The sequence below is a fragment of the Acipenser ruthenus genome, chromosome 2 (genome assembly GCF_902713425.1).
Source record: "Acipenser ruthenus chromosome 2, fAciRut3.2 maternal haplotype, whole genome shotgun sequence".
In the NCBI taxonomy this organism is placed as follows: domain Eukaryota; kingdom Metazoa; phylum Chordata; class Actinopteri; order Acipenseriformes; family Acipenseridae; genus Acipenser; species Acipenser ruthenus.
This window is the reverse complement of record NC_081190.1, coordinates 68694646-68717085: the sequence shown is the minus strand read 5'-3', so window position 1 is coordinate 68717085 and position 22440 is coordinate 68694646. Positions and strand designations below refer to the sequence as shown.

Sequence of the window (22440 nt, the reverse complement as noted above, 5' to 3'; positions counted from 1 at the left end):
GCAGACCAAAAAAATGAGAGATGTACTGAATATCAGGAGAGTGCTTAAAATGCGATTTTACTGATTTATACTTTTCTGGTTTTTAGGCCCTCCTGTACCATAAAGCTTATTCTTGCTTCGATAAAGCAAAATGGAGTTATATAATTATATTTAACATTGTTGGTTGTAAATCAGGCTACAGAATACTTCCTGCCAATGGACTAACCATTTAATATCCACCAAAAAAACAACTGCCTACACCGCATACAAGACTGAAAAGATAATTGTTTAGAAGCTTATAAATAGAGATCATTATTCCATCATTCAATAGACAGGTCTTCGGCCACACCATCCTATAGTTTTAAATAATATATGATCGTCTGGACTGTACTTGTCTCGTGACCCCTACTCTTCTTGAGCAGAGAATAAATAGTTTTGCCATCAATGTTTTCTATTTGTAATTAAATGTTAAAACGCATCCACACAAAGGAGAAAATAAACCATCCAGTGTAATTTACTTTGCTGAATAAATGGCTGTCCCATTTGGCTGAGTTGTGGTTCTTCAAGAAGGAAAAAAGAGAGAGAGAGAGAGAGGAAAGAAAAACAGTAATGGAAGGAAAATGCATTTCCCTATGTTATGCCTCAGGGGCTAAATGTAATGAATATTTTAAGAGATTATTTTAATTAAATTCCTGCACGTCTAAATAGAGTAATATTGTATTGTTGCGCACATATCTGTGCTACAGTCGTGTTCATTACAAGTTAACACTTTCTGGACCAGCAACACTGGGGGATGATTTACTGACCTTGTGCGGTAAAAGGCACAAATTGGGAAGAAAAATGATGGAGGGGCCAGACTTTGATTAATATTGGTAATGCTATCCTGTATTTATAATGGCCTTTTCCCTATTCTGGTTTATAAGTGCAGTCACAGCGAAAGGTGCCCTGCTGAGGCTGAAATGAGTCTGAAATCGGAGCACATGCCACTAGAGTGTGGGGAAACTGATCACTCTGTCAGCAGTTCATTTCAAAATGATGTATTTAGTGCTCATTTCACCTTCCTAGGAAAAAAAGGGAAAGGAGTTCCTTAGTCTGGAAGGTGATATTGTTATTTTCAAGGACATACCCAAGTTAAGGGTTGTGTATGGGAGGAAAGAGAGCAAACAAGGAAGGCTTTATGCAGTACTTGTGCGCTACCATGCTGTTTGATAATTACTAACATATGTGCTACCTCGGTTTCATTGCAGTCGTCCTCGTGAGTTCTGGCGCCTCGACTACTGGGAAGATGACTTGCGCCGCCGGCAACGCTTTGTACGCAACCCCTTTGGATCCACACATCCTGAAGCCACACTCAAAGCAGCAGTAGAACACGGTCAGTTTCTTAAGAACCGCTCTGTGCCTGTGGCAGCAGGTACACTGCAATAAAAATTAGAACTTCAGTTGCCATAAAGATTTTATTGTGCCACAATACACAGTAAAAACAGCCCTCATTTATATAGTTCACACAGTTAATTTAAAAGCAGGCCCACGTTAATAAAGACATCGCTCAACAGTAGTAAACCCTTTTGTGGGCTTGTGGCTGACCCCCTCCTTTTGTGTTTGTTTGGTTTTATGTTTTAAATCATGTGACCTTATGAATTTGTGTGTGTGTGTGTGTGTGTGTGTGTATGTGTGTGTATATATATATATATATATATATATATATATATATATATATATATATATATATATATATATATATATATATATATATATATAAATATATATATGTGTGTGTGTGTGTATATATATATATATATATATATATATATTCTTTTTATTTAATGGTTGTTAGTTTTTCTAATGAGTAAGTTCAACTTGAAAGCTCGACTTTCACATACTGCTTTTCAGTTAAGCTCTTTAGAAGTGTACCCTTCAAGTAGTTGTTTATTATTATTATTATTATTATTATTATTATTATTATTATTGCCAAACACCTTTATCTAAATCTGATTTTTAGTTTGGCCTCAATTATTATGCAAGAAATTGAGTTTTATAACATCTCGGTGGGAAAAAAAAGAATATTGCCAATACAGTATATTGTATTGCCAAAGGTATGTGAAATCTATAGAATTAAAGTTAGTTTAATGAACAGCAGCATTGATTAGTCCTCTGGGGCATAAAGATTTATTTAACTTGATCATGGACCTGGTCTTTTGTTTTCACTGCAGTGAAACTAATGAGCAAGCCATGATTTACATTTAACAAAAGTGTTGTTTTTTATTTTATTTTTTATAAAGAATTAACCATTACTTGAAGCAAATGCATTTCAATAATGTACACACACACACAATTCAATTTAGTGTTGCTGAAAGTTTCAAAATTTTGTTTTGCATAATTTTGGCCAGCTAGTTTTTAACAAGGTTACCCAAAAAACCACACAATACACAGGTAACACAATTAGCAAAAATCTGTATTCGGGTCCTTGTGTATTTTTGTAATTTAAGGTCAGCCAAAACAAACATGAATTCAGAGTATATTGTGCTAAAGCACAGTATTGCTGCTAAAAACCATGCTGTGTCTTTTCTTGCCAGATCAGTACATACAATCAGCAGCATTTTGGCTTCAGTCTAGCAGCTTAACCTATTGCACTCTGCCTTAAAGAGCCATTTCTGGAAGAAAATGCCTATAATATGTCACAAGATAGCACAGCAAATGTGACATTGGTCCTCAAGATGAATGACCAGCCTGACAGTAGTCAATAAGAATGTGATCTAAAAGCAATAACTGTACCAAATCCCAGAATCCTTAGAGACCAGCCGCAGACTTAATGTTAGTAATGTGCAGCTGGGAGGATGCTGCTAAAGGGCTTATTTTAGAGAGGTAGTGTACTTCCTTTGTGAAAGAAATATCAAACTCTTACAATGGATTTAACTTTTTATAATGTCAAGTGAAGGTTGCTGTTGTTTTTGTTTTTTATGTTATTTATTTTTAAAGTAATTTTAAATTCTGAAAAATAATTAACAAAAACGGCTGAACTAACTACTAATGCATTGGCTTAAGTCACTAATTAGCACCTAAATTTATTATAAGCCCCTCTAAGGATTATGTTGTCTCCAAAGACATTTATAAAAATGTTTGAACATGTCCTCCAGTGCTGCTTTTATTATTCCTTTGTGCTCAGTGTTCATTCTGCATCAATACAGATTTAAGGCAAGTTTATCATTTCTATTTCTAAAATTTGTATTTATATAGAATCATATTAGCACTTACCGACTTGAAAATACACTTATTTGTGAATTTATTTATTTTAGAATAACTAAATACAAAATAATCAGCAAAGGAAATGGATTGCCAACATTTACCCAGTTGCATCATATCACTTTAAAGGGAAGCACTACTAAATTTATAACAACTGATTCAGTCACTGCATGATCCTGCGAAAAGTAATCTGGACAGAGGCTATCGTAATTAAAATGTGATGTACTGGTACTTGTTTCAGTTTTACTAGAAACCCTTTTCTATTTTTTTTTTTTTTTTAACTCTCATCCATCCATCCAACATTTCAGCCAGATTTCTTAGCAGCTGACAACAGCAGTTTAACATTTTCAATTAAACCTGAAAGGTCATAGCTGACTGACTATTTACATGTGAAATCAGATTAATGTAGGAAATGGAAAATGTATCTTTTGAAGGAAAGAACTTAAGCATTATTAAACATCATCTCCAGTACCTGCTGAAAAGAGATGTAGATTAATGTACAATTATAATACAAATATTCAAGTCCATTTTAAATAAAGTTACAGCGGTAAATATTTCAAAAACATTTTTAAAATGCTTCAGTTTTATGATACGTACCCAAGTACAATTGTGATCATTCATAGCTGGCCAAGAACTTTATAACAATTTACACTAAAAACCCCAAAGCGAGGCAGTTCTGTGGAGGCTAGTTATATATTTATGGCTGGAAAGAACCATCTTTTCTGTGGATTGATTTGGTCTGGATGAGGGCCTGTGGTGCAGAGGTGGCAGAGTAAATACCTGAAGACTAATGTATCTGTTCTTGCGATCAATACCAGCCTCATGACTACACTTCTGGCTACACTCTTGTTAAAAACAAATTTGTTAATTCTGACAATTTAATTGGCCTTACTAAGTCTGCCTTTAGTAGCATATAAATGAGTATTTGAACTACTCACTCAGAAACATGACTTAAAATAGTGTCATCTAACAGGTATTATTTACATTTGTGTCTGCTTAGAAGTATTATTTACTTAACTAGCTTTGATATGCTTTACTGTATTATTTATAAAAATAAACACCAATTTAGAGCAAAACCTCAAAATAATCTGCGTTATACTTGGTCTTATATTTCTTAATAATATACATTTGTACAGACGTGCATATCCACAAACTATACATATATATTAAGAATAAAGACCAATATCTGAAATGTACTATTACATTTCTGTTTCAACTACAATATATACTGTGTTTATACAGCTCTGCACATTTATGCATATTTAATTGGTTATTTTATTTTCTGTTTTAATTATTTGCACCAAGCATTTCAGCAAAAATCCTCCAGCCCACACCAGTGTCTACGATGAGAGCTGATAAAGAGCTTCAAAGCTGTTGGGATTCCCATGACAATTGCATTCATGTGCATAAGCACTATGTTTGTTCTCTTTGAAGATGTGGAGCAGCATGGGGAGATTGAAGCAGGCCCACTTGCCTGGTTTTGCTTGCTTATGGTTTTACTAGCTCTGACAAGCGATTTTATTGTTCCTTGATTTAGCTTCAAATATAAAAGGTCTGGCAAGCCACAAACAAACGTCCAGATACTTTTCTTCTGCTGGCAAATCCAAAATAGTCCACAGAAGAGGGAAAGAACACCCAAGTTAGCACAGACGCATTACTGAACACTTGTAGAAATGTTTACCAGATGATGATTTAGTCATTAACACAGGTGAAAGGTCATGAGGGAAGTTTCGGAAGGAAATGCAACATCACTTTTTTTTTTTGGTTTCGCTTTTCTTTTACTACAAGAAATATTTGGGTTTCTAATGCAATCTGTTAAGCTTCTGTAGTTACTTGAACACATTTTAGGGACTTCATCCACAGTAGTGCTGTTCTAATTGAACCTTCAGATCAGGTACAGCACAAGCAGCAGGGAAGGAGACATACGTACAGTTCACTATCCCCTTTAACAAATGATTTAAGCCAAATAATAGTCACCAGAAAAGTATAAAATAAAATAGAAATTGATTTTAGAAATAGTATCTGATTTATATTTGTTTAGTGGCTTTTACATTCATTGCTATTTGAATACAGCTAATCTTTATCTGTTTTAGGACGATATGTATAGCTGCAAGTTCCCACTGATGAGACACTTTATCAAGTACATTTAAATCAATAGTTTAGTTAAACAGTTGTATTACACCTAAAGATGTAATTATGTAATTTTTCACAGAGAACATCATGTTAGAATTACAGCAATTTCCAAAATACAGGCTACCTTTACCATGCTTAGGATTAGTAACAGGTTCAGTTCAACACTAGTTATAAATGAATATTCATATTCATGTATTGTTATGCACATAAGTGGCCATTAACCAAATATGAAGTCCAACACAAGCATACATGGTTCTAGTTTACTGGACATTCCAATTGGATAAAAGAAAATTGCATTCATTTGGATTTTATTTTATTTTTTATATATATATAAAAAAAATAATAATAAAAAAAGTCCTTACAACTAAAGGTAGAATTAAATTGACGGAATCTGATATTCAAACCAATGTAGCTTTAAAGTGTCAGATAAGATCTGATTTAAATATATTTTACATTTAAATAAAATCAATTTTTTGATCATTTCTTATTTGTCCGAGTGGTGTGTGTATTTATTTATTTATTTATTTATTTATTTATTTAATTTATTTATTGTGTTACTTTGTAAGTATTGTGCACAACTTTGTGAAAACAAAAAATTAGCAATATGAAAATACCATTCATGTGAAGACCCTGTCTCAGTGGTGAATACTCAGGCATGTGGAGTGTATTAGGAAGCTGGTAGTAATTTCACTGCTGCTAACTAAAAATCCTCAAGGGGGAGTTAATTACAGGAAGACCATTCTAAATATCACCAAGCTGCAGATTTTCCATGACATGAGATTTTTCAGTTTGGACTCTATTTATTTATAAATTAACTTGCCGTTTTACACAAATAAAGGTATTTAATACAAATAATCTTTATTCATTCAGGTAATACTCCACATTGAGATTACAGTCTCTCCTCCAAAGTTGATCTGCCAAAAACTTGCTGTTTATTGGAAATAAGTGTCAGTTAACGTTTTTGGCGTTTATGTATTTAGCAATCAAGCTTAAGGAATATATAGTTTTATACATTAACTTATTGCAGATGCATAGTAAGGCTTTATTGGTAAAATTGTAATCAAGAAGCTGTATGAAAGCGTGTCAGTGTATTTATTTAAATAAAGACTTACTTACTTGCAAAGAACAGCTGAGCGCTATATCACCAGGGAATGCAGTCTTCTGTAAATATTTGCAGATTATATTTTTCTTAAATAATCTTTTTGGAACCTCAAGTCATGTATGGCAGAAATGTGGATATTGGTTTGGAATAGCCTATTTATTTTAACATTGTATTTGATGCCACAAGGGAAACTAAGTTTAAAGGCTCTTGGCCCTCGTGTATCAGAGTAGAATATTGCACATCATAATGTGTGGAGTTAACTTTTGTTAAACTCACGAGTTCTCGTCAATGCGGGTATAAAGTTAATTTGCCTGTATCCCTTTAATGTGTGTGTGTGTGTGTGTGTGTGTGTGTGTGTATATAATGAAGTTGCCTTTTATGAAAATATACATCCGTAATGAACACATCGCAACAACAAATCTGCATAATATTTACAACACACGTTTATCTTAAATAATGGTAGGCCTACAGTAAGCTGTTAAAAAAAGCCTTTTATAACGCTTAGAATAATCTAACTTAATGTACGTGGGTCGTACAATTTCTGCAGCGTTTTTCACAAACATAACGTGCATATATAGGAAAAGTACGTACAAACATGTATCAATCCACTTGTATGCCAAAACCAATACAGTATAATCATTACATTTCAGTAGGTGGACGAGTATTTTCCGTATGGAGCACTAAAAACTATATGGTTGCTGCAGCATAAATTGACCTGATTTTTTTTTTTTTTTTTTAATGTTTTGTTTTGTATTTTTTTTTTTTTTTTTTTATATATATCTCGGAGTACACAGTAAATGTATAGTTTATATAATTTTATATCCAAGTTTTTGTTAAAGTTTTATTGATTTTGCTGCTAGTTTCACAGACCCCGATTAGCGTCTTGGACTACTAATGTTACGTAAGGTAGTCCAAAATTAGTACTAACCGGGTTCTGTGAAACCAGCTGTTAAAGTTTTAAACGGTTTTTAGGAGTTAGTCAAAGTTTCAGAAAATATTTGTATAAAACTCTGTTATGTTCATCAGACATTGTTTTGAAATTATTTACCAATAAATATATACACACATTAGTATTATGTGGCATTTCCTAGTTGCAAAACGTTTATACAATAGTGTACATGGTGATGTTAAATATTTTAGTGTGTGTATATATATATATATATATATATATATATATATATATATATATATATATATATATATGCTACTCATTGGCAACGTCCGGGTATTGGCAAAATGCTGTAAAACATGAGTGGAACACGGTGCTGTAAACTTATTACTGTATATTGTGATCACTTAAAACTTGCACTGTTACATTTAATAGTTGAAATCCATGAAAACGATGGAAGTTTGATCAACAAGAAGTCTTGGGCTTACTGGTAGTCTAGTATTGATGATATATCCAATGTAGCACAAGTTACATTTTCATCGAATTCGCCAATAACGTACACCATATTGTAAATTTAAGTCGCCCCATCAAAAAAATGAAAACCTCAACAAAAGTAATCTTGCAGTGTGTCATATTTAGTGATGCAGTTTAAAATACACAGTAGTTAAATTAGTAGTTAACTCGCTTATATAGATAAAAGAATGTTCGTAATAAACACAACGCATTATTGCTTTTTAGCCAACAATTCGAATACAATAAAAAAACGTTATGAAGGGATCGTTACCTCAGAGATGCAGTATAGCTTTTCGTGAGGAAGCCTAATTGATAAAAGTTTGCTGTGTTGATTTCAACACCATGCTGAATTACTTTTGACGCTCCATAGCCTTTCAACCTGCCCTCGTTAAACAATTAAGCTATAATGACTATTATTTTTGTCATTACATTGGTATAAACAATTAACATTGCATTCAAAATACATAAGCGCATTAAAAGCACGTTTTTATAAAGCAACCTTTCTTTAATATTGCTTTTGATGCCAAAAATAAATGGTAATTCAAACTTTTGCGGGAACAGCCAACACTAACCCATCACAATTGTTGATCAGACTCGTTTATTGTCTAATTTCTTTTTAATATGAATTAATTCAATTTAATTTACTTAAATACTTTAATTGTTTTACTAGAATTTATTTTAAAAATAGTTTGCTTATTTTTTGTATGTGGTCATCTATTTTTTCGATGTACAGTATTTTTTTTAAATAGATTATTTTGTGCCATTTTGTTACTTACTTGATGTGGAGGAATGCGTGTATTTGTTAAGCGCACTAGGTGCACAGTATGTGGCTGCAGAAGTTGATGTTTTGCTATTGCAGCTACCGAGGAAGATGTCCTGGTGAAAGGGAAGCAGCAGTCGATCAGAAGTCAAGCTTTGGGGAATCAAAGTTCAGAAAACGAGATACTTCTGGACGGGGACGATGACGCCCTGTCATCCTTGGAGGATAAAGAATTGGAAAACTTAACCGGTAAAGCAATCGCTCCTTTCACCTACACTATTAAAAATAATAAAACAGATCTACTGGCCTGCTGCTGCTCATAGCGTCTCTCTTTTGCCCAGCTGAGCAGCTATTGGGTTAATCAAGGGATCACCTTCCAAGCATCGACAATGAGCTTTCTTTAGATCCATTTGCTATTTAATGTACTAAGCGAATTGGGCAATATTTCTGTTAGTATTGCGTAACTACACGTAAGACCACTGGTCATTCGCATTATCATTCTTTATTGGCGAAATTTTATATATATATATATATATATATATATATATATGTATGTATGTATGTATGTATGTATGTATGTATGTAGATAGATAATGTAGATCGATAGATATTGCAATTTCCTGAAAATGATTGCCTATTTGTGTGCACTCCATAATCAGATTATAAATGCGCAAAATGCGATTAATACGGTTGCCAATAGTTGAATAATATTACCGTGTGCATCACACAGTCAACATAAATTGTGATTTACAAAAAAAAATCTAATTGTTTTTACAAAAATCTAATTGTAAACGTAATAACAACAGCAAAATGTATACAATCTAACCATGCACACCTGCTTTAACTCGAGTCATACAAGTAAGAAATTGAGTGTGTCATACTGGGACCAACCACTAACTGTTGGCATAGAAGAGTGGAAGAAAAACATTTTGCTACGTTCATCAAGTACAGTGAAGCTGTATCCTTCTAAAGATCTTTGATTTGCATCATTGTACATTGTGTAAGTTTTTCCAGTGCTGATGTCAACTTGAATGGTATTTGAGCACACACTGACCTCTCATAGGAAAGTTTAAAACATTAATATATAATATACACCAATAAGGACAACGCCTGTGGATACATATGGTCCTGCAAAAGCCACAGTGCACTATCTATCCTGCATTTTCCTTACTATAATACACATTATCACATTATAAATTAAATGTGAAATTAAATAATGTACAGCACAACAATCGTTTTTAAATTAGTATGTTGTATAAAAATATATATGTTCTATGCAGTCCATATGGTTCTTTCGACGTTGCCTTAAGGAAAAATGGCCGAATGCGTTATTTAGTCGGTCATTGCAAACCTCGTGAGTGTTTAGCCTAAACTTTAGGGCTTCTGCAGTTCCATATTTAATCTCTCAACGCCAAATAAATGATCAGTCTCAAAGCTTAGTCGTCTATATTCGAAAAAGTGCACGTCTTTAAAATGTATACATATACATGTAACTTTTATAAAACATGAATGGAGCAATATGAATAATTTTAGAAAACACGTTGCACTTGGTTCATAAGTGAATTAATTTAGAATACCGGGAAAGCCTCGCGCAAAGCAGATTCTTAGCCTAATATCAGTCTTAACATTTTTTAAATGCCGTATCCAAAAGGCCCCAGTAATAATATTAAACTGTAATAGATGTGCGCGAGGAGGAATAGGCCTAATCCTCATTAATAAAGTGGTACAGTTCAGAAATGAAGTGGAAATTGTCAGGGGTCTCCAGTAGGACGCCAAACGTCCCGACTCCTGCAGCTGTCTGCTCCGGGTGTAATTGAATGTCTGAGAGTGATTGAAAAAATGTTATTTCTCCTCTGGATTACATGCTAATGTACAGAGGGCAAAGGGAGAGCAAAATAACATATAGCTGCTTATTTCATCAATTTGTGAAGTGAGCTTGGGGAAATCAAAGCATTTCTGCAGCTATCAGATGCCCATCTGCAAATACAATGTATATGTACATTGGGGATAGAGGGCATAGCTTGCCACGAGTTCCCCAGTTCCCTCTCATTGTCATACTGGCATACATTAAGATTGATGAGAGATTAAACACCAGCACCCACCCTGCAATCAATGGAAATGACAATTCATTTGAATTTTTTGGTCGCAATTACTTGGTCATTGATTTACTGGACGCGTGCACCTAATTTTTGGTGACCTGAATAGACGCGTTTCTATTCAATTAACCAAAAAAATAAATAAAAAAAATTAAAAACGTTTCTAATGGTCACGCGTGTCATACAACAGTATTTCATAAACATATTTTTATATTTGTACACACATTTGTATTTATATTAAACTAAATTCACATTTAGATAGAAAGAGGATACACTTGGCGATCCTGAACATTTGTAGATTTGCTGAGTAGAACATGATGTATTGTTATATGACACGAAACCTGCACATTGTGTTTCTATTTGACTTTTCCACGCCGAATTGTCGCTTGTCTGCCTTCTGCAATAGTAGTTGTGTTGGATCGCAATCTGTGATAACCCGGTCTGCATGATGTGATTATCACAATAAAAAATCATTCGGATGGAAAGACCCCCCTGCAGCTGTTTATTCATATGGCAAATAGAAAATAGCACTGCGAAATGCATATTCAACGCGTAAATAGCACTGCGAAATGCATATACAACGCGTAAATAGGTACATACACAGTTGGGTATCGTGCTAACTTTTTAGGTTTGACCTGTTTAAGATTTAATTCTAGAGTATTTAACAGGCGCCCGGTTGCTTAGAAATTCTTAAATCATTGTGGAGACAGCGGGACGATTTAAATAGGCTACTTCATTCGACCTTCTGTTAAATTAATCGACGTTTAATCCCGCACAGCTCAAAATATATATTATACCTAAATCTGTTTTAGTTCCATATGTATACTTATAGTATGAATGGTGTTTTGTAAATATGTATTATTCTTGTTATTTATACAAAAATAACAATAGGCCTAATAATAATAATCAGATTGCCCTTTTTCTGTTTGTCTAGGTGTGTGTGTGTGTGTGTGTGTGTGTGTGTGTGTGTGTCTGTCTATATATATATATATATATATATATATATATATATATATATATATATATATATATATATATAAATATATAAACATATTTTTTTTTTATGTTATTATTGCAGTTGTTCTCTTGTTGGCTATTTTCAGGTCCGGTAAGCCTGAGCACTGGAGCCCAGCTGGTTGCTCCAGCTGTAGTGGTTAAAGGGACCTTGTCCATCACGGCTTCTGAACTCTACTTCGAAGTAGATGAAGAAGAGCCCAGCTTTAAGAAAATCGATCCAAAGGTAAGACAGGGCTTTAACTCGTTGATTTACCCCGCAGACAATGTGTCACAGAGCTGTCTTTTCTAAAACCGGCATTTCCAAATCAATAATAATGGCTATTATATAGGCTGCCCCTTTTTAGAAAACGTTTTAAAGCTGATCAGGGCCATTGCCTGCCAGTGAATGCTGTCGATTGTTGGGGGTTTATCGTTTGTTTCTGCCAGGTAATATTGTTGTTTTCCAGGACAACAATTTATTTGTAAGTGTTGTAAAAAATAAATAAAATGTTTACGTATTGTGACAAAGTGTATTTAGTAAGCCCCATTAAAATAGTGGAACGTCTTTCATGTTTCTTGGGTATAAATTTCACTTTGCATACAGTAGGAAACTATTTTCTCCTGAAGTTTTTTTTTTTTTTTTTTTTTTTTTTTTTTTTTAAATGTATGACCCCCACCCCCTCACCCTCACCCTTTAACAAGTATAGTATGTAATTCATGAGTTTTTGCAAAAGCTGAAATTGAGTATAAAAAGCCATTTGTAATCTGAAAGAAAGAAACGTCTGGCCTACAGGTTGATATTTGATCATTTATTTTTACATGCCGGAAAATCTAAAACAGGATTAAAACCTTAAACTTCATAATTATTAAAGAATATATCAACACATATGTATAGACTTCAAACTCCTTTTTTCCTAGCCTTGGTATTTAGGTACTATAGTTTAGGTTTGTATAGCAGACCTAAAATAAAACAGTCTATCTCAGAGCAGATTTGTGTGTGTGTGTGTAAACTAATACATTTTAAAAATGTGTAAATTGTTGAATCCGTAAGATATTTTAGTAAGTTAGATGTTTGTGTTTTTTTCGGCATAGTTTTTAATATTTACTGAAATATATTTTGGAATATTTTGTTACAACAGAATGACCTATTCTGCAATTCACAATACTTTCTGCAGTTGTTTAATTGGTAAACTATTTTTATTTATTTTTTAAATGAGATTATGCTTAGAAAAGAAACATGTTTAAAATGTAAGGCCATGTTTTAGAGATGAATGTATTTTGGACTATAACCAGAAAGTATTGTATAACGTCTGCAGTGTTTTGTTTAATACATGTATTTCTTTATTTTTTTGCAGCAGACATTATTTTAAACTTATACGTTATTAAAACATTAGACGCAGCGCTTGACATACCAAATAACTAAACCTTAAATAATTTACTGTTTTAATGCCAATTAAACATGTTTTAATTATTATAGGTAATATAATTATGGAAGTATGTAGAGATTTACTGTGGATAATTTCCGATTAGACTACGAAGCATCATTTAGTGGGGAAATGTGCTTGGTGTTTGTGATCCCAGCGTCCTTTTATTCTGTGAGTCTTCACCCACAGCGGTGAAAGAAGAATGACATAAGTATGAAAGTTGTTATTTGTTTTTAAAAGATTATAGGCAGATGTATGCAAGATACACAGTGTGGTGTTGATATATTTTACACAGCATGTGAGGCTGTCTATAGAGATGGTGTTTTAATTTAGTTAGTTTTCTATGCTTGTTAAATTTAGCTGACGTGTAAGGCTTGTGGAATCAAAACATCCTGACACGGTTTTAGCATGATCTCAAAATAAAGATCTTAACTGTACGAGGTAAGGTTACTCACTCGTTTTGCATGATTGCACACTACCAAGAACGTCGACTTCCTCGTGGTTAAATGGAGAAAAATATTTCTGGAATTTGCAGATTTTAAGTTCATTTTTGAATATTTGATCAGTAAACAATTTACAGGAACGTAAAACAACCATTTAACTTACCAGTACACTTAATATATTGGTCATTGCATTTCATACAGTATCAAAAACCTAATTTATAGACCTTGGCAACCCAACTCTTCGGGCCTACTTCACATATCTTTCCCAAACTTACCAAAGACAACCAGTAAGTAAGTGATCGTTGTGGAGTTTTAATAATTATGTGCCCACAGCTTTGTGTGTGTTTATTTAATTTTTCTTTAGATAACCTAAACATGACCTAACGTTATTCTGTCATATCGTGCTATCGTCCTGTCGTATCTTTTATTCTGTACCCAACACATAACGATTAAATAAGCACTATCTTGTAAATGTATTATATTCTTTAATAAAACGAGTCAATATGTTACTAGTTAACGCTACTAAGTACCTATCATTTTACTATTCTTCTACTTATGAATCTAAGCATATTTTAACGACACGAAATAAAAGTAAAACACTCTGAGCACTGGAGCCCAGCGATGTATTTTAGTCTGTGTTGTTCTCGCAGTCTTTTTTATAAGTTACAAACAGTATTTGTACGTTATCATGTTTTATATGAAAACTTGAAAAATAAACAATTGTTGATATTTTAGTATACTGCGCCTAGATATTAATTGTTTATATCGCTTTTAATACTCTGCCTAGGCATAAAAGTGCATTTCATTTATAGATCTTATATAGGCCTAACGTACTTTTCCAAAAATTGTTCTTAATCTTGTTTTATTTTCTATATTATACGGTACAACTTATTTTTCTTTAAGATTCTTGGTTCGAAGTATTCGGTATTTAGTTCTACGTTTAAACATATTAGATTGCTTCATCATATTACCTCTATCAAAAAAAGATTTGTAGAAACCAAGATTAACCCATGACCATATCGTTAACAATTTTTATTAAACACAAAGCCAATATTAAGGTAATTCCATTTTATTACTGTTATACATTTCAATTTTGAGGGCACATAATCAAAATCTGAACTTGGCACTCTTTACATTTAACATCAGATTTTTTTTTTTTTTGCATTGAAAGAATTTGTGCATATATATTTAAATAAAAGTTCCTTCACTTTGTGAAAACATTCAAAACAAAAAGGACTACATTTAGTTGAAAATGTACCTTCAAATGCACCTTCATTGCTTCTTTTGTAAAAAGTCTTTTTCACATTACTTGGAGAAAAGGGGTCCACTTTACTTCACTTGCAGTGAAGTGATCACGAATGTTCTTTAATAATAATAACAATAATAATAATAGTAATAATAATAATTGCTCTATAGTTTGTCCAGGCTTTTTGCATTCGTAAGGATTTCTCTTGCTAGTCTCCAGGTCTGTTTTGCAGCAGCTTCAAGTGCTGAATGGGGCTTTCCTTGAAACAGATCTAAGTTTGGTAGGAAGTAATGGGGGCATCTGCGACACTGCAAACACGAGATGAGCTGAAGGAGGATTCCATTTAATCGGTCTCCGAGACACGATTCGTCCCAATCGGTTTCTCTGGGGTGTTTCTCGCATTCGTAAAGAAGCAAGGTTTTCATGTGATAGTTGTAAAGGGGTTGCCCTGGTAATTCAAGGTGACGATCGCGCAAAGTCTTGAGGACGGAGAGGCATTTCTTTCTGCAGCCACCCATCAGGAGTCTGTTTTCAGCTTCTCCGAACTGCAGGACCCAGGCATCGCTCTCAGCTGAGCTCTGTTTGCCGGTTAACGAATAGCACTCTTTTGAGAGAAGATTGAAGCCTTCGGCTTTTACTTCGGCTACCCTGTTGGGACCTGGCCATGGGATATGAGGCATCGGCCACTGGGCAGCACTTCGAGGCCAGATGCCGGTGCATTTGAAGGCTGGCGTGATCTGGACTACGTATCTCTCACGGATCCTCAGTTTTACTTCACTGGTGTCTGCTACCATCTTGACAACATCTCTATAGCTGCATTTGTCTACTGCTTGGGCCACCAGTGTCTGAAACCTTGACCTGATCTTCCGGGCAGATAAGTAGCCAGAGGCTGTGATAAACTCTACCCAAAGAGACATGCTTCTTTTGCGTCCATCGCTGAGTTTTAATACTGCGCAACCAGGCAACGACCCGTCGTCCACAAAGTTGAAAACCCCCATCTGGTTCAGGTAAAGCACGACCTCGAATTCGTTAGGGGAAATAACCTCCATCCCTTCATAGCGTGCTTCAATTTCGCTCAAGGAGCTGATGAAACGGGGCTCCTGCACTTCTACCTCCTTTAGGACGTCCGATACCACCTTGCACACCTCTCTGATGGTCTTGGCTATGGCGGCTTTCCGCGTCTGGCATCTCTCGTTATAATATTTGTTGAGCTGATAAACGAGCTTTGCTTGGGCAGCTATCATGTTTGGGCAAAGGTCCGGGTTGTACACCGGAGTTTCGCAGTACGCTGATGGATCCAATGCTTACCGGTTAAGCCAGAGGCAAGCACTTAAAAAAATAAGTAAAAAAATAAGTAAAACAATCGCAAAAAAAAAAAAAAAAAAAAAAGGTAACTTTGTGATCAACGGTGAAGGGACTTCATAAGCATCAACCACCAGCAGTAGAAATCAGGCTAGAATATTAGTAAAAAGCGAGCAGTTCAGTCCATTTAAACAGCAAATCAGAATGAGTGAAAGCGAACGAGCTTTGAAAATGTGTTGTCCGTCCTCCTGACGAAAAGCTGTCTGTGATCTTATGTTTTTTTTTCTTTTTTGTTTTCCTTTTTGCCTGTGTAACTGCTCCTTATAACACAGTGTCTGCTATGTTGCCCAGACTCAGTTGGGAGTGCTGCAGTTGTTTAGTTTATGAATGGTCCCCAAGCTGGAGTGAAGGGGGCTGGGCTTTACATCCTGCAATCACAGACCGAGCTGTCAAGGTAAACAGCCAATCAGACTTTCAACCAACAAGCACATTGGACAGTAGAAACACTTTCCCCTGAAACATCCATTGCAAGGCAACAGCGCGGCTAGGTTTTAAAGAGGGTGGAATTATGTACAGCTACCCATTTCACCATACTGTAGACGTAAAATAAAAAAAAACAAAAAAAAAAAAAAACTCAAAGGGTCATTGTGGTAAAACTAGCGTATTAGCAAGTAAGCAACGCGTTTGGAGTATATCTCGTTTGTTTGGTAATTGCATTTATGATGCATAGTTTTTTACAAAATGCAAACTAATATGCTGGGTTATAGAAAGGGCTAAAATCGATGTACATTTAAGGCAAGTTTTTTTTATTATTATTATTGTTGCGTATATTTAGTTTTACACGCAGGTTGAAACAAATCATTTTAGATGGTTCTGTCTTACAATGTGCTTATTATGGTACTAATTCAATGTAACGTTTTGGGATCCTCCTGTATATTTAAAGCGTGTAGGGATTTATATTAATTCTGAAATTAGTTAATATTTTTGGTTTCGTCTCTGGCTTTGAATATGTTTAAATCAACTGCTATAAAAATACCTGTGATTCTTTCTCATAAGAAGACTCTCCTGTTTCATTGGATGTTTGGATATATATATATATATATATATATATATATATATATATATAATTTATTCACAGTGTTTTCTGTACCTTTTTAAATGTGATATGTTTTTTTTATTTATCTATTCCGATCTGTGTGTGATTCAGCAGAATATAAATATATTGTATTAAAATATGCAGTTATCTAAAGTTCAGTAACCAATTCTAATTGGTTTCTCAGTGTAAATGTTAAGTTATTTAATTAAAAAAAATACCAAAAAGTATTTTACCAAAACCTTGTGCCTATAGTTGTATTAGTTTTTTCCGTAGAAATAAACTGTAGCCTATATCTTAAATTGCCATCAACTTGCTCGTATTGCATCTTTGTTATACAAGATTACAATTTAAATATCTCTATTATAGGCTCATATTGAGTTTAAGGATTTGTATTACATGGAGCTAGCAAAATCACTGCGTGAAAAACAAACGAAGCCATATTGATCTAGTTTCATTTTAATGGTCTTGAGTAATTATAGCTTAGGCCACTGTTTTAATATACATACATACATATATATATATATATATATATATATATATATATATATATATATATATATAGCGACAGTCGACGAGATTAGTAAATGTAAATTAGTGACAACTGTGTTCCCTCGCCTCTGTTTTAATTACCAAACGTGTGTTTAATCAGATGCGGATTCTCCCTGGTTATGAGTTGCTAAGACTGGGAATACAGACACAACCGCAGCACCTCGCAGCTCTGTCCGTCTTAATTTGGTGGGTTACCTGCTGAGCCCAAATAAATCAAAACCATCAATGTTGCGCGGTGTCCTTCTCTGTTGGGTACGTCTTGGAAACGCGTTCTTTACCATTCGATAAATATAGCTAACATACAAGCAGCCCGCTGGAAGCCGCTGCTTTTGTGTTTTGTTTCTCCATTCATTCATTCATTACACACACATACAAACGCATTGCTGTTAATTGAGATGTTTATTGAACACAGGGCACCTTGTTCTATGTTTGTTGTTGTATTCAGTGTTTACATCTTGGTAGGCGGGAAGTTAGCGCTACTGTTTCAGGTTTTAATAGGGCAAACAAACCCGCAGTCAATGGACCAGCGAAACAAGAGGAGATGTGTGTGGACCGCGCATGCAACTGACGCGTGTGCTGAACATAACTACAACGAAGAATGATAAAAGAATCACACTTTTTTTTCCAGAAAATGTGTCTATCATTTTCTCAGAAATGAAGCAATAATCACCGTTTGTTGATTTAGGGTTTATCTGTTTATATGACGGGACGTCAGTAAACATTTAACATGGTTATAGCCTATTGTCCTTTCAATATGTGGAGGGTAATACAATCTAAATGCATAGTTTTTATATTTTGATTCAGAGAAGTATCGTGATACCGGAATAAATCAAATCTATAATAATCCAAAAGTATTTACATAGATTATTTTCAAAATGAATGCGTTTATAACTCTTGCAATATAAAGGTGCAATTTAAATACTTTTTTTTTCAAATAAAGGAGTGCAATGGAGGTCGTAAAGCATTGCCGGTAAACGGGTTGCAAGGCAGTGTGCTAGTGTTCTAGTGACATTGTGTTTATCTGCAACGGAACTTCTCGGAATTAATAATTTAAAGAGACAACATCAGAGGTTGTAATTGAAGAGCCCTTATCACCTCTAACTTCATGTTTGATTTCCTAATAGCCTATCAGCAACTCTTAGTTTTGTGGGGAAGCTGATATAGATATTTACGTTAGATACTGTATTCTGTGCAAGAAGAATGAAGTAAAAAGAGCTTCGTTCAAGTAAAAGCACTTGAAGCCCTCGGACCCGCTTTATCTATTTTCACTCCTCAAAGCCTCTAATCATACTTGAGTTAATGAGGCGGTCTGGTAGTACTTGGCTATAAATTCATTAGGGAGGTTGTTGGACATTCCCTTAACTAAAACACATCGTGTTTGTTTGGTTAAGTCTCGTTAACAAGCCAATTAGTATATCGTTTTTTACTAGTCGACCTAGTAGATTAAAAAAAAAACAAAAAACATTATTGTATATTTTTAAAATACTGTAATAATTTCTAAATAAATGTAGCCTATAGTGCAAGTTGCTATAATTCATAGCCTGTATATTTCAGATCTCTTATGAAAAAAATACCGTTAAAATGTGATACTAAACATAGTCGCAGAGTCTGGATTCTTCAATAAGTATGTCAATAAGTAAGGCCTACAATTATTATTATTATTATTATTATTATTATTATTATTATTATTATTATTATTATTATTATTTAGGTTTTTTTTTTTTTAGAAAGGTGTGCCATTTGTTATAGTGTGTATTAATTAATTTCATGTGCCTGCAGATTATGAAGTGTGTGCCTTTTACACAGTTCTACTTGGTTGAATTTACACTATATGTACAGAAAGGAAGTTGCTTGTCAGACCTAACTCTAAATAAAATATGGTAGCATTTCACTTTGTAGCTGTCTTGAATTAGCCTACTGCTAAGCATGGCCGTAACTAGCTATGAGGACACCGAGGTCGATGCTCATGTAAAAATTCTGGTAAAATACAAGAGACTCCTTCATTTTCTCTGTTGGTTTGCTGTGTAACATGGATTTAAAGGTTGAACAGCAAATACCAAGCAGTCATAAAAATACTGCCAGCCATAGCTTGAAACCTAAGTTTGACCTCGGTAGAATGTCAGCTCTGGTTACGACGCTGCTGCTAAGGTAGTTGTTTTGGATGCCTGTATTTTAAGTTACTTTCAGTAATTCATCAAATAAAGGAGTCATTTTCAGGTTACTGGAATATGAAAGTGGCAATCAGTTGTAATTTAAAGAGTCTAAGTAGCAGGGTTCCATACATTTTTGTGTTATACATCCACACTTGTTGCTACAACTGTTTAAATAGCGTACCTGTAATTTTTATTTTCATTGTTAACATCCTGACAGCTTTTTACACTTTAAACTATGTTTCAAAGCTCTTTTCAAAATGGCTGCTCTAGCAATGGGGTTTTAGATCTGTCCTCTAAATCAGGGTTTCCCAATCCTGGTCCTGGGAGACCCCTGTGTCTGCTGGTTTTCATTCCAACTGAGTTCTCAATTACTTAATTGAACCCTTAATTGAACTAATAATTGGCTTAATTAGACATTTAATTGTTCTCAGCTCCTAAAAAGTTGCAGATTTCAAGTTACTTATAAAATTGTATAGTTAACTTGAAATCTCCAACAGTTTCAAAACTGAAAACAATTAAAAAGGTCTAATTAAGTGCTCTGGCTTTTCTGTTCCTTACCATGTCATGGATTGTTATTGCAATGTTACATGTTTGACAATGTGGGCAATAATCCTTACACTATCAGGGCACTAGAGCGGCCATTTTAAAAAAGAGCTATCACTATTTTTCGGAACCCTGTTACTTACTCTAAGAACAAAAAGAGATCACAGTAAAGCAAAATGGAAGCCTGCATACACCAAAGATTCCTTAAGTCATGTCTTCAACATCCTAAAAGTGCTATGTTTCCATTTATAGAAATATTGTATGGGGAAAATAGCTGTTGCCCATTCCCTGTCATTTCCATACATTCTTGCACTGGTGATGAAGCTCATAATGCTGCAGGGAGAGAGTAGATTTGAAAATGAATGAATCAGTGGTGTATGTTGTGTTTGCTTTGTATAAAGCCAAGCTAATAGTTTTAGTAAATGCTCCTGTGAGTCTGACAGTTGTAATCTTATTTATGTTAACAGATAAATGATGCTGAATCTTAATTCTTTTTGGGGTTGTCCTGTTAAATTTCACTCATTCAGTCTCCTTTTGCTCAATTAATGTCAGGAGTGGAAGTAACTTCAGCTTCTGCTGTGTGGTTGAATACATTATTATTCATTTTTATTTGAGCTTTTTAAAAGTATTGATTTCTAATTGATATATTGCCAATCTGTAATACAGATAAACCCGCTTTTATATCATGATTATGGCAATCATTATATAAAAGCAGGCATAATTCATGAATTAAAGAGCAGTTTTAATACTGTACATTTAGTTGTTCTTTAGATTTTAGCACATGCATATAGTTTACTACAGGACAAATACATTTTGTATCATTAACTGGAATGAAACAGTTTGTGTCATTATCTAAAAAAGGCATGAATTGTTGAGTGATGAGAGCTCGTTGCACTTGGTGTTTTTTTTGTGACTAAGTAGACAAATTTGATGAGATTGGTGTTTTATAACTGAACCCCTTTAAGACCGCCCATGCAGCATTCCACAGGCTGCACAAAATGTCAGTTTATCAGCCGAGATGATTATTGGTTGTTAGTTGCGCTGGAAATTAATTCTATCCTGTGGTTACCTAGTAAAGTCCAGCCATGCAGCATTTGACAGGCTGCACAAAACGTGACAATAAGCAGGCTTGTCTGATGATATTGAGAGGTAATTTCTCAAAGAACCTATGGTGCATGGCGAGTGGTTTTTGAAAAATTGTGATAATAAACGGGGCATGATATTAAGCGAGGTATTATATAACGGGTTCATCTGTATTTTTTTTCTAATTGTTTAGGTTTTACAGATTGTAGCAAAATAGTTGCACAAAAGTGAAGAGGCTTGCTATTGTAAAAGCTAGGCCAAGAGGTTTTCCATCTGTTTAGTATCCTACTGTTAAGAAGGATAGCTAGAGTCAAAGTTGACAAATGTATTGTTGTTTTTCTTAGATATTTACACTGTTGCCAGATGCTTATATTTTAAAATGAATTCGATTTGCAGGCATTTTGTCCTTTTTTGCAGCCCATATTATGTTGTCAGTAAAACCAGAAATGTAGCTGCCAGCAGTCAGATGGCTAAACTGTGTAATAGCAAGTGTAATAATTTAGCAGAATTCCTCACATTGCAGAGTTGTCCTTCAGGGTTGCATTTGTTTTCTTTGGACTTCTAAGTGGAGGGTGTACACTATTAAGGGAAAACGACAACAATATGCAGCATTACTGAGATTTTGTTATATTTAGAATTCAAAGACAGTGTTATTTTAAAATGGAATTGCACTGATTTAGAATAGTGTTATGCTATTGTCCAGAATAATGTGCCTGTGTAAAGGCATATTACACTTGTCGTTTATTAGACTCCTAGAATGTTGTAGGTGTTATAAAATGTTAGTGCTAAAATTGTCCATTTTGTTAACAGACAACACATTTTTTGATTATTGATTCTAAAATGAAGGCGGCACTATGGTTTGCTATTCTCGTCTATTGTTATGACAGCCAAAG

At 34.2% G+C, this 22440-nt stretch overlaps 2 protein-coding genes across 5 annotated transcripts in view; one reads left to right on the top strand and one right to left on the bottom strand.

Moving 5' to 3' along the window:
- LOC117409386 (lipopolysaccharide-responsive and beige-like anchor protein) overlaps positions 1–22440 on the top strand; it is a 282415-nt gene that overhangs the window by 136513 nt on the left and 123462 nt on the right. For all 4 annotated transcript variants that reach the window (XM_058999629.1, XM_058999623.1, XM_058999634.1 and 1 more), the window contains exons 37-39: positions 1227–1351; positions 8716–8865; positions 11816–11952. In XM_058999629.1, the coding sequence (XP_058855612.1) occupies positions 1227–1351; positions 8716–8865; positions 11816–11952 (412 nt within the window). The remainder of the gene's footprint in view (positions 1–1226; positions 1352–8715; positions 8866–11815; positions 11953–22440) is intronic.
- Positions 14593–16492, bottom strand: LOC117409387 (protein mab-21-like 2). The gene has a single exon (XM_034015366.3). The coding sequence runs from the start codon at positions 16063–16065 to the stop codon at positions 14986–14988; it is 1080 nt and encodes a 359-aa protein (XP_033871257.1). The 5' UTR covers positions 16066–16492; the 3' UTR covers positions 14593–14985.

Bases quoted from the DNA above. Each gene is read 5' to 3' on its own strand.
- LOC117409387 (XM_034015366.3), bottom strand. From the start codon at position 16,065: ATGATAGCTGCCCAAGCAAAGCTCGTTTATCAGCTCAACAAATATTAT.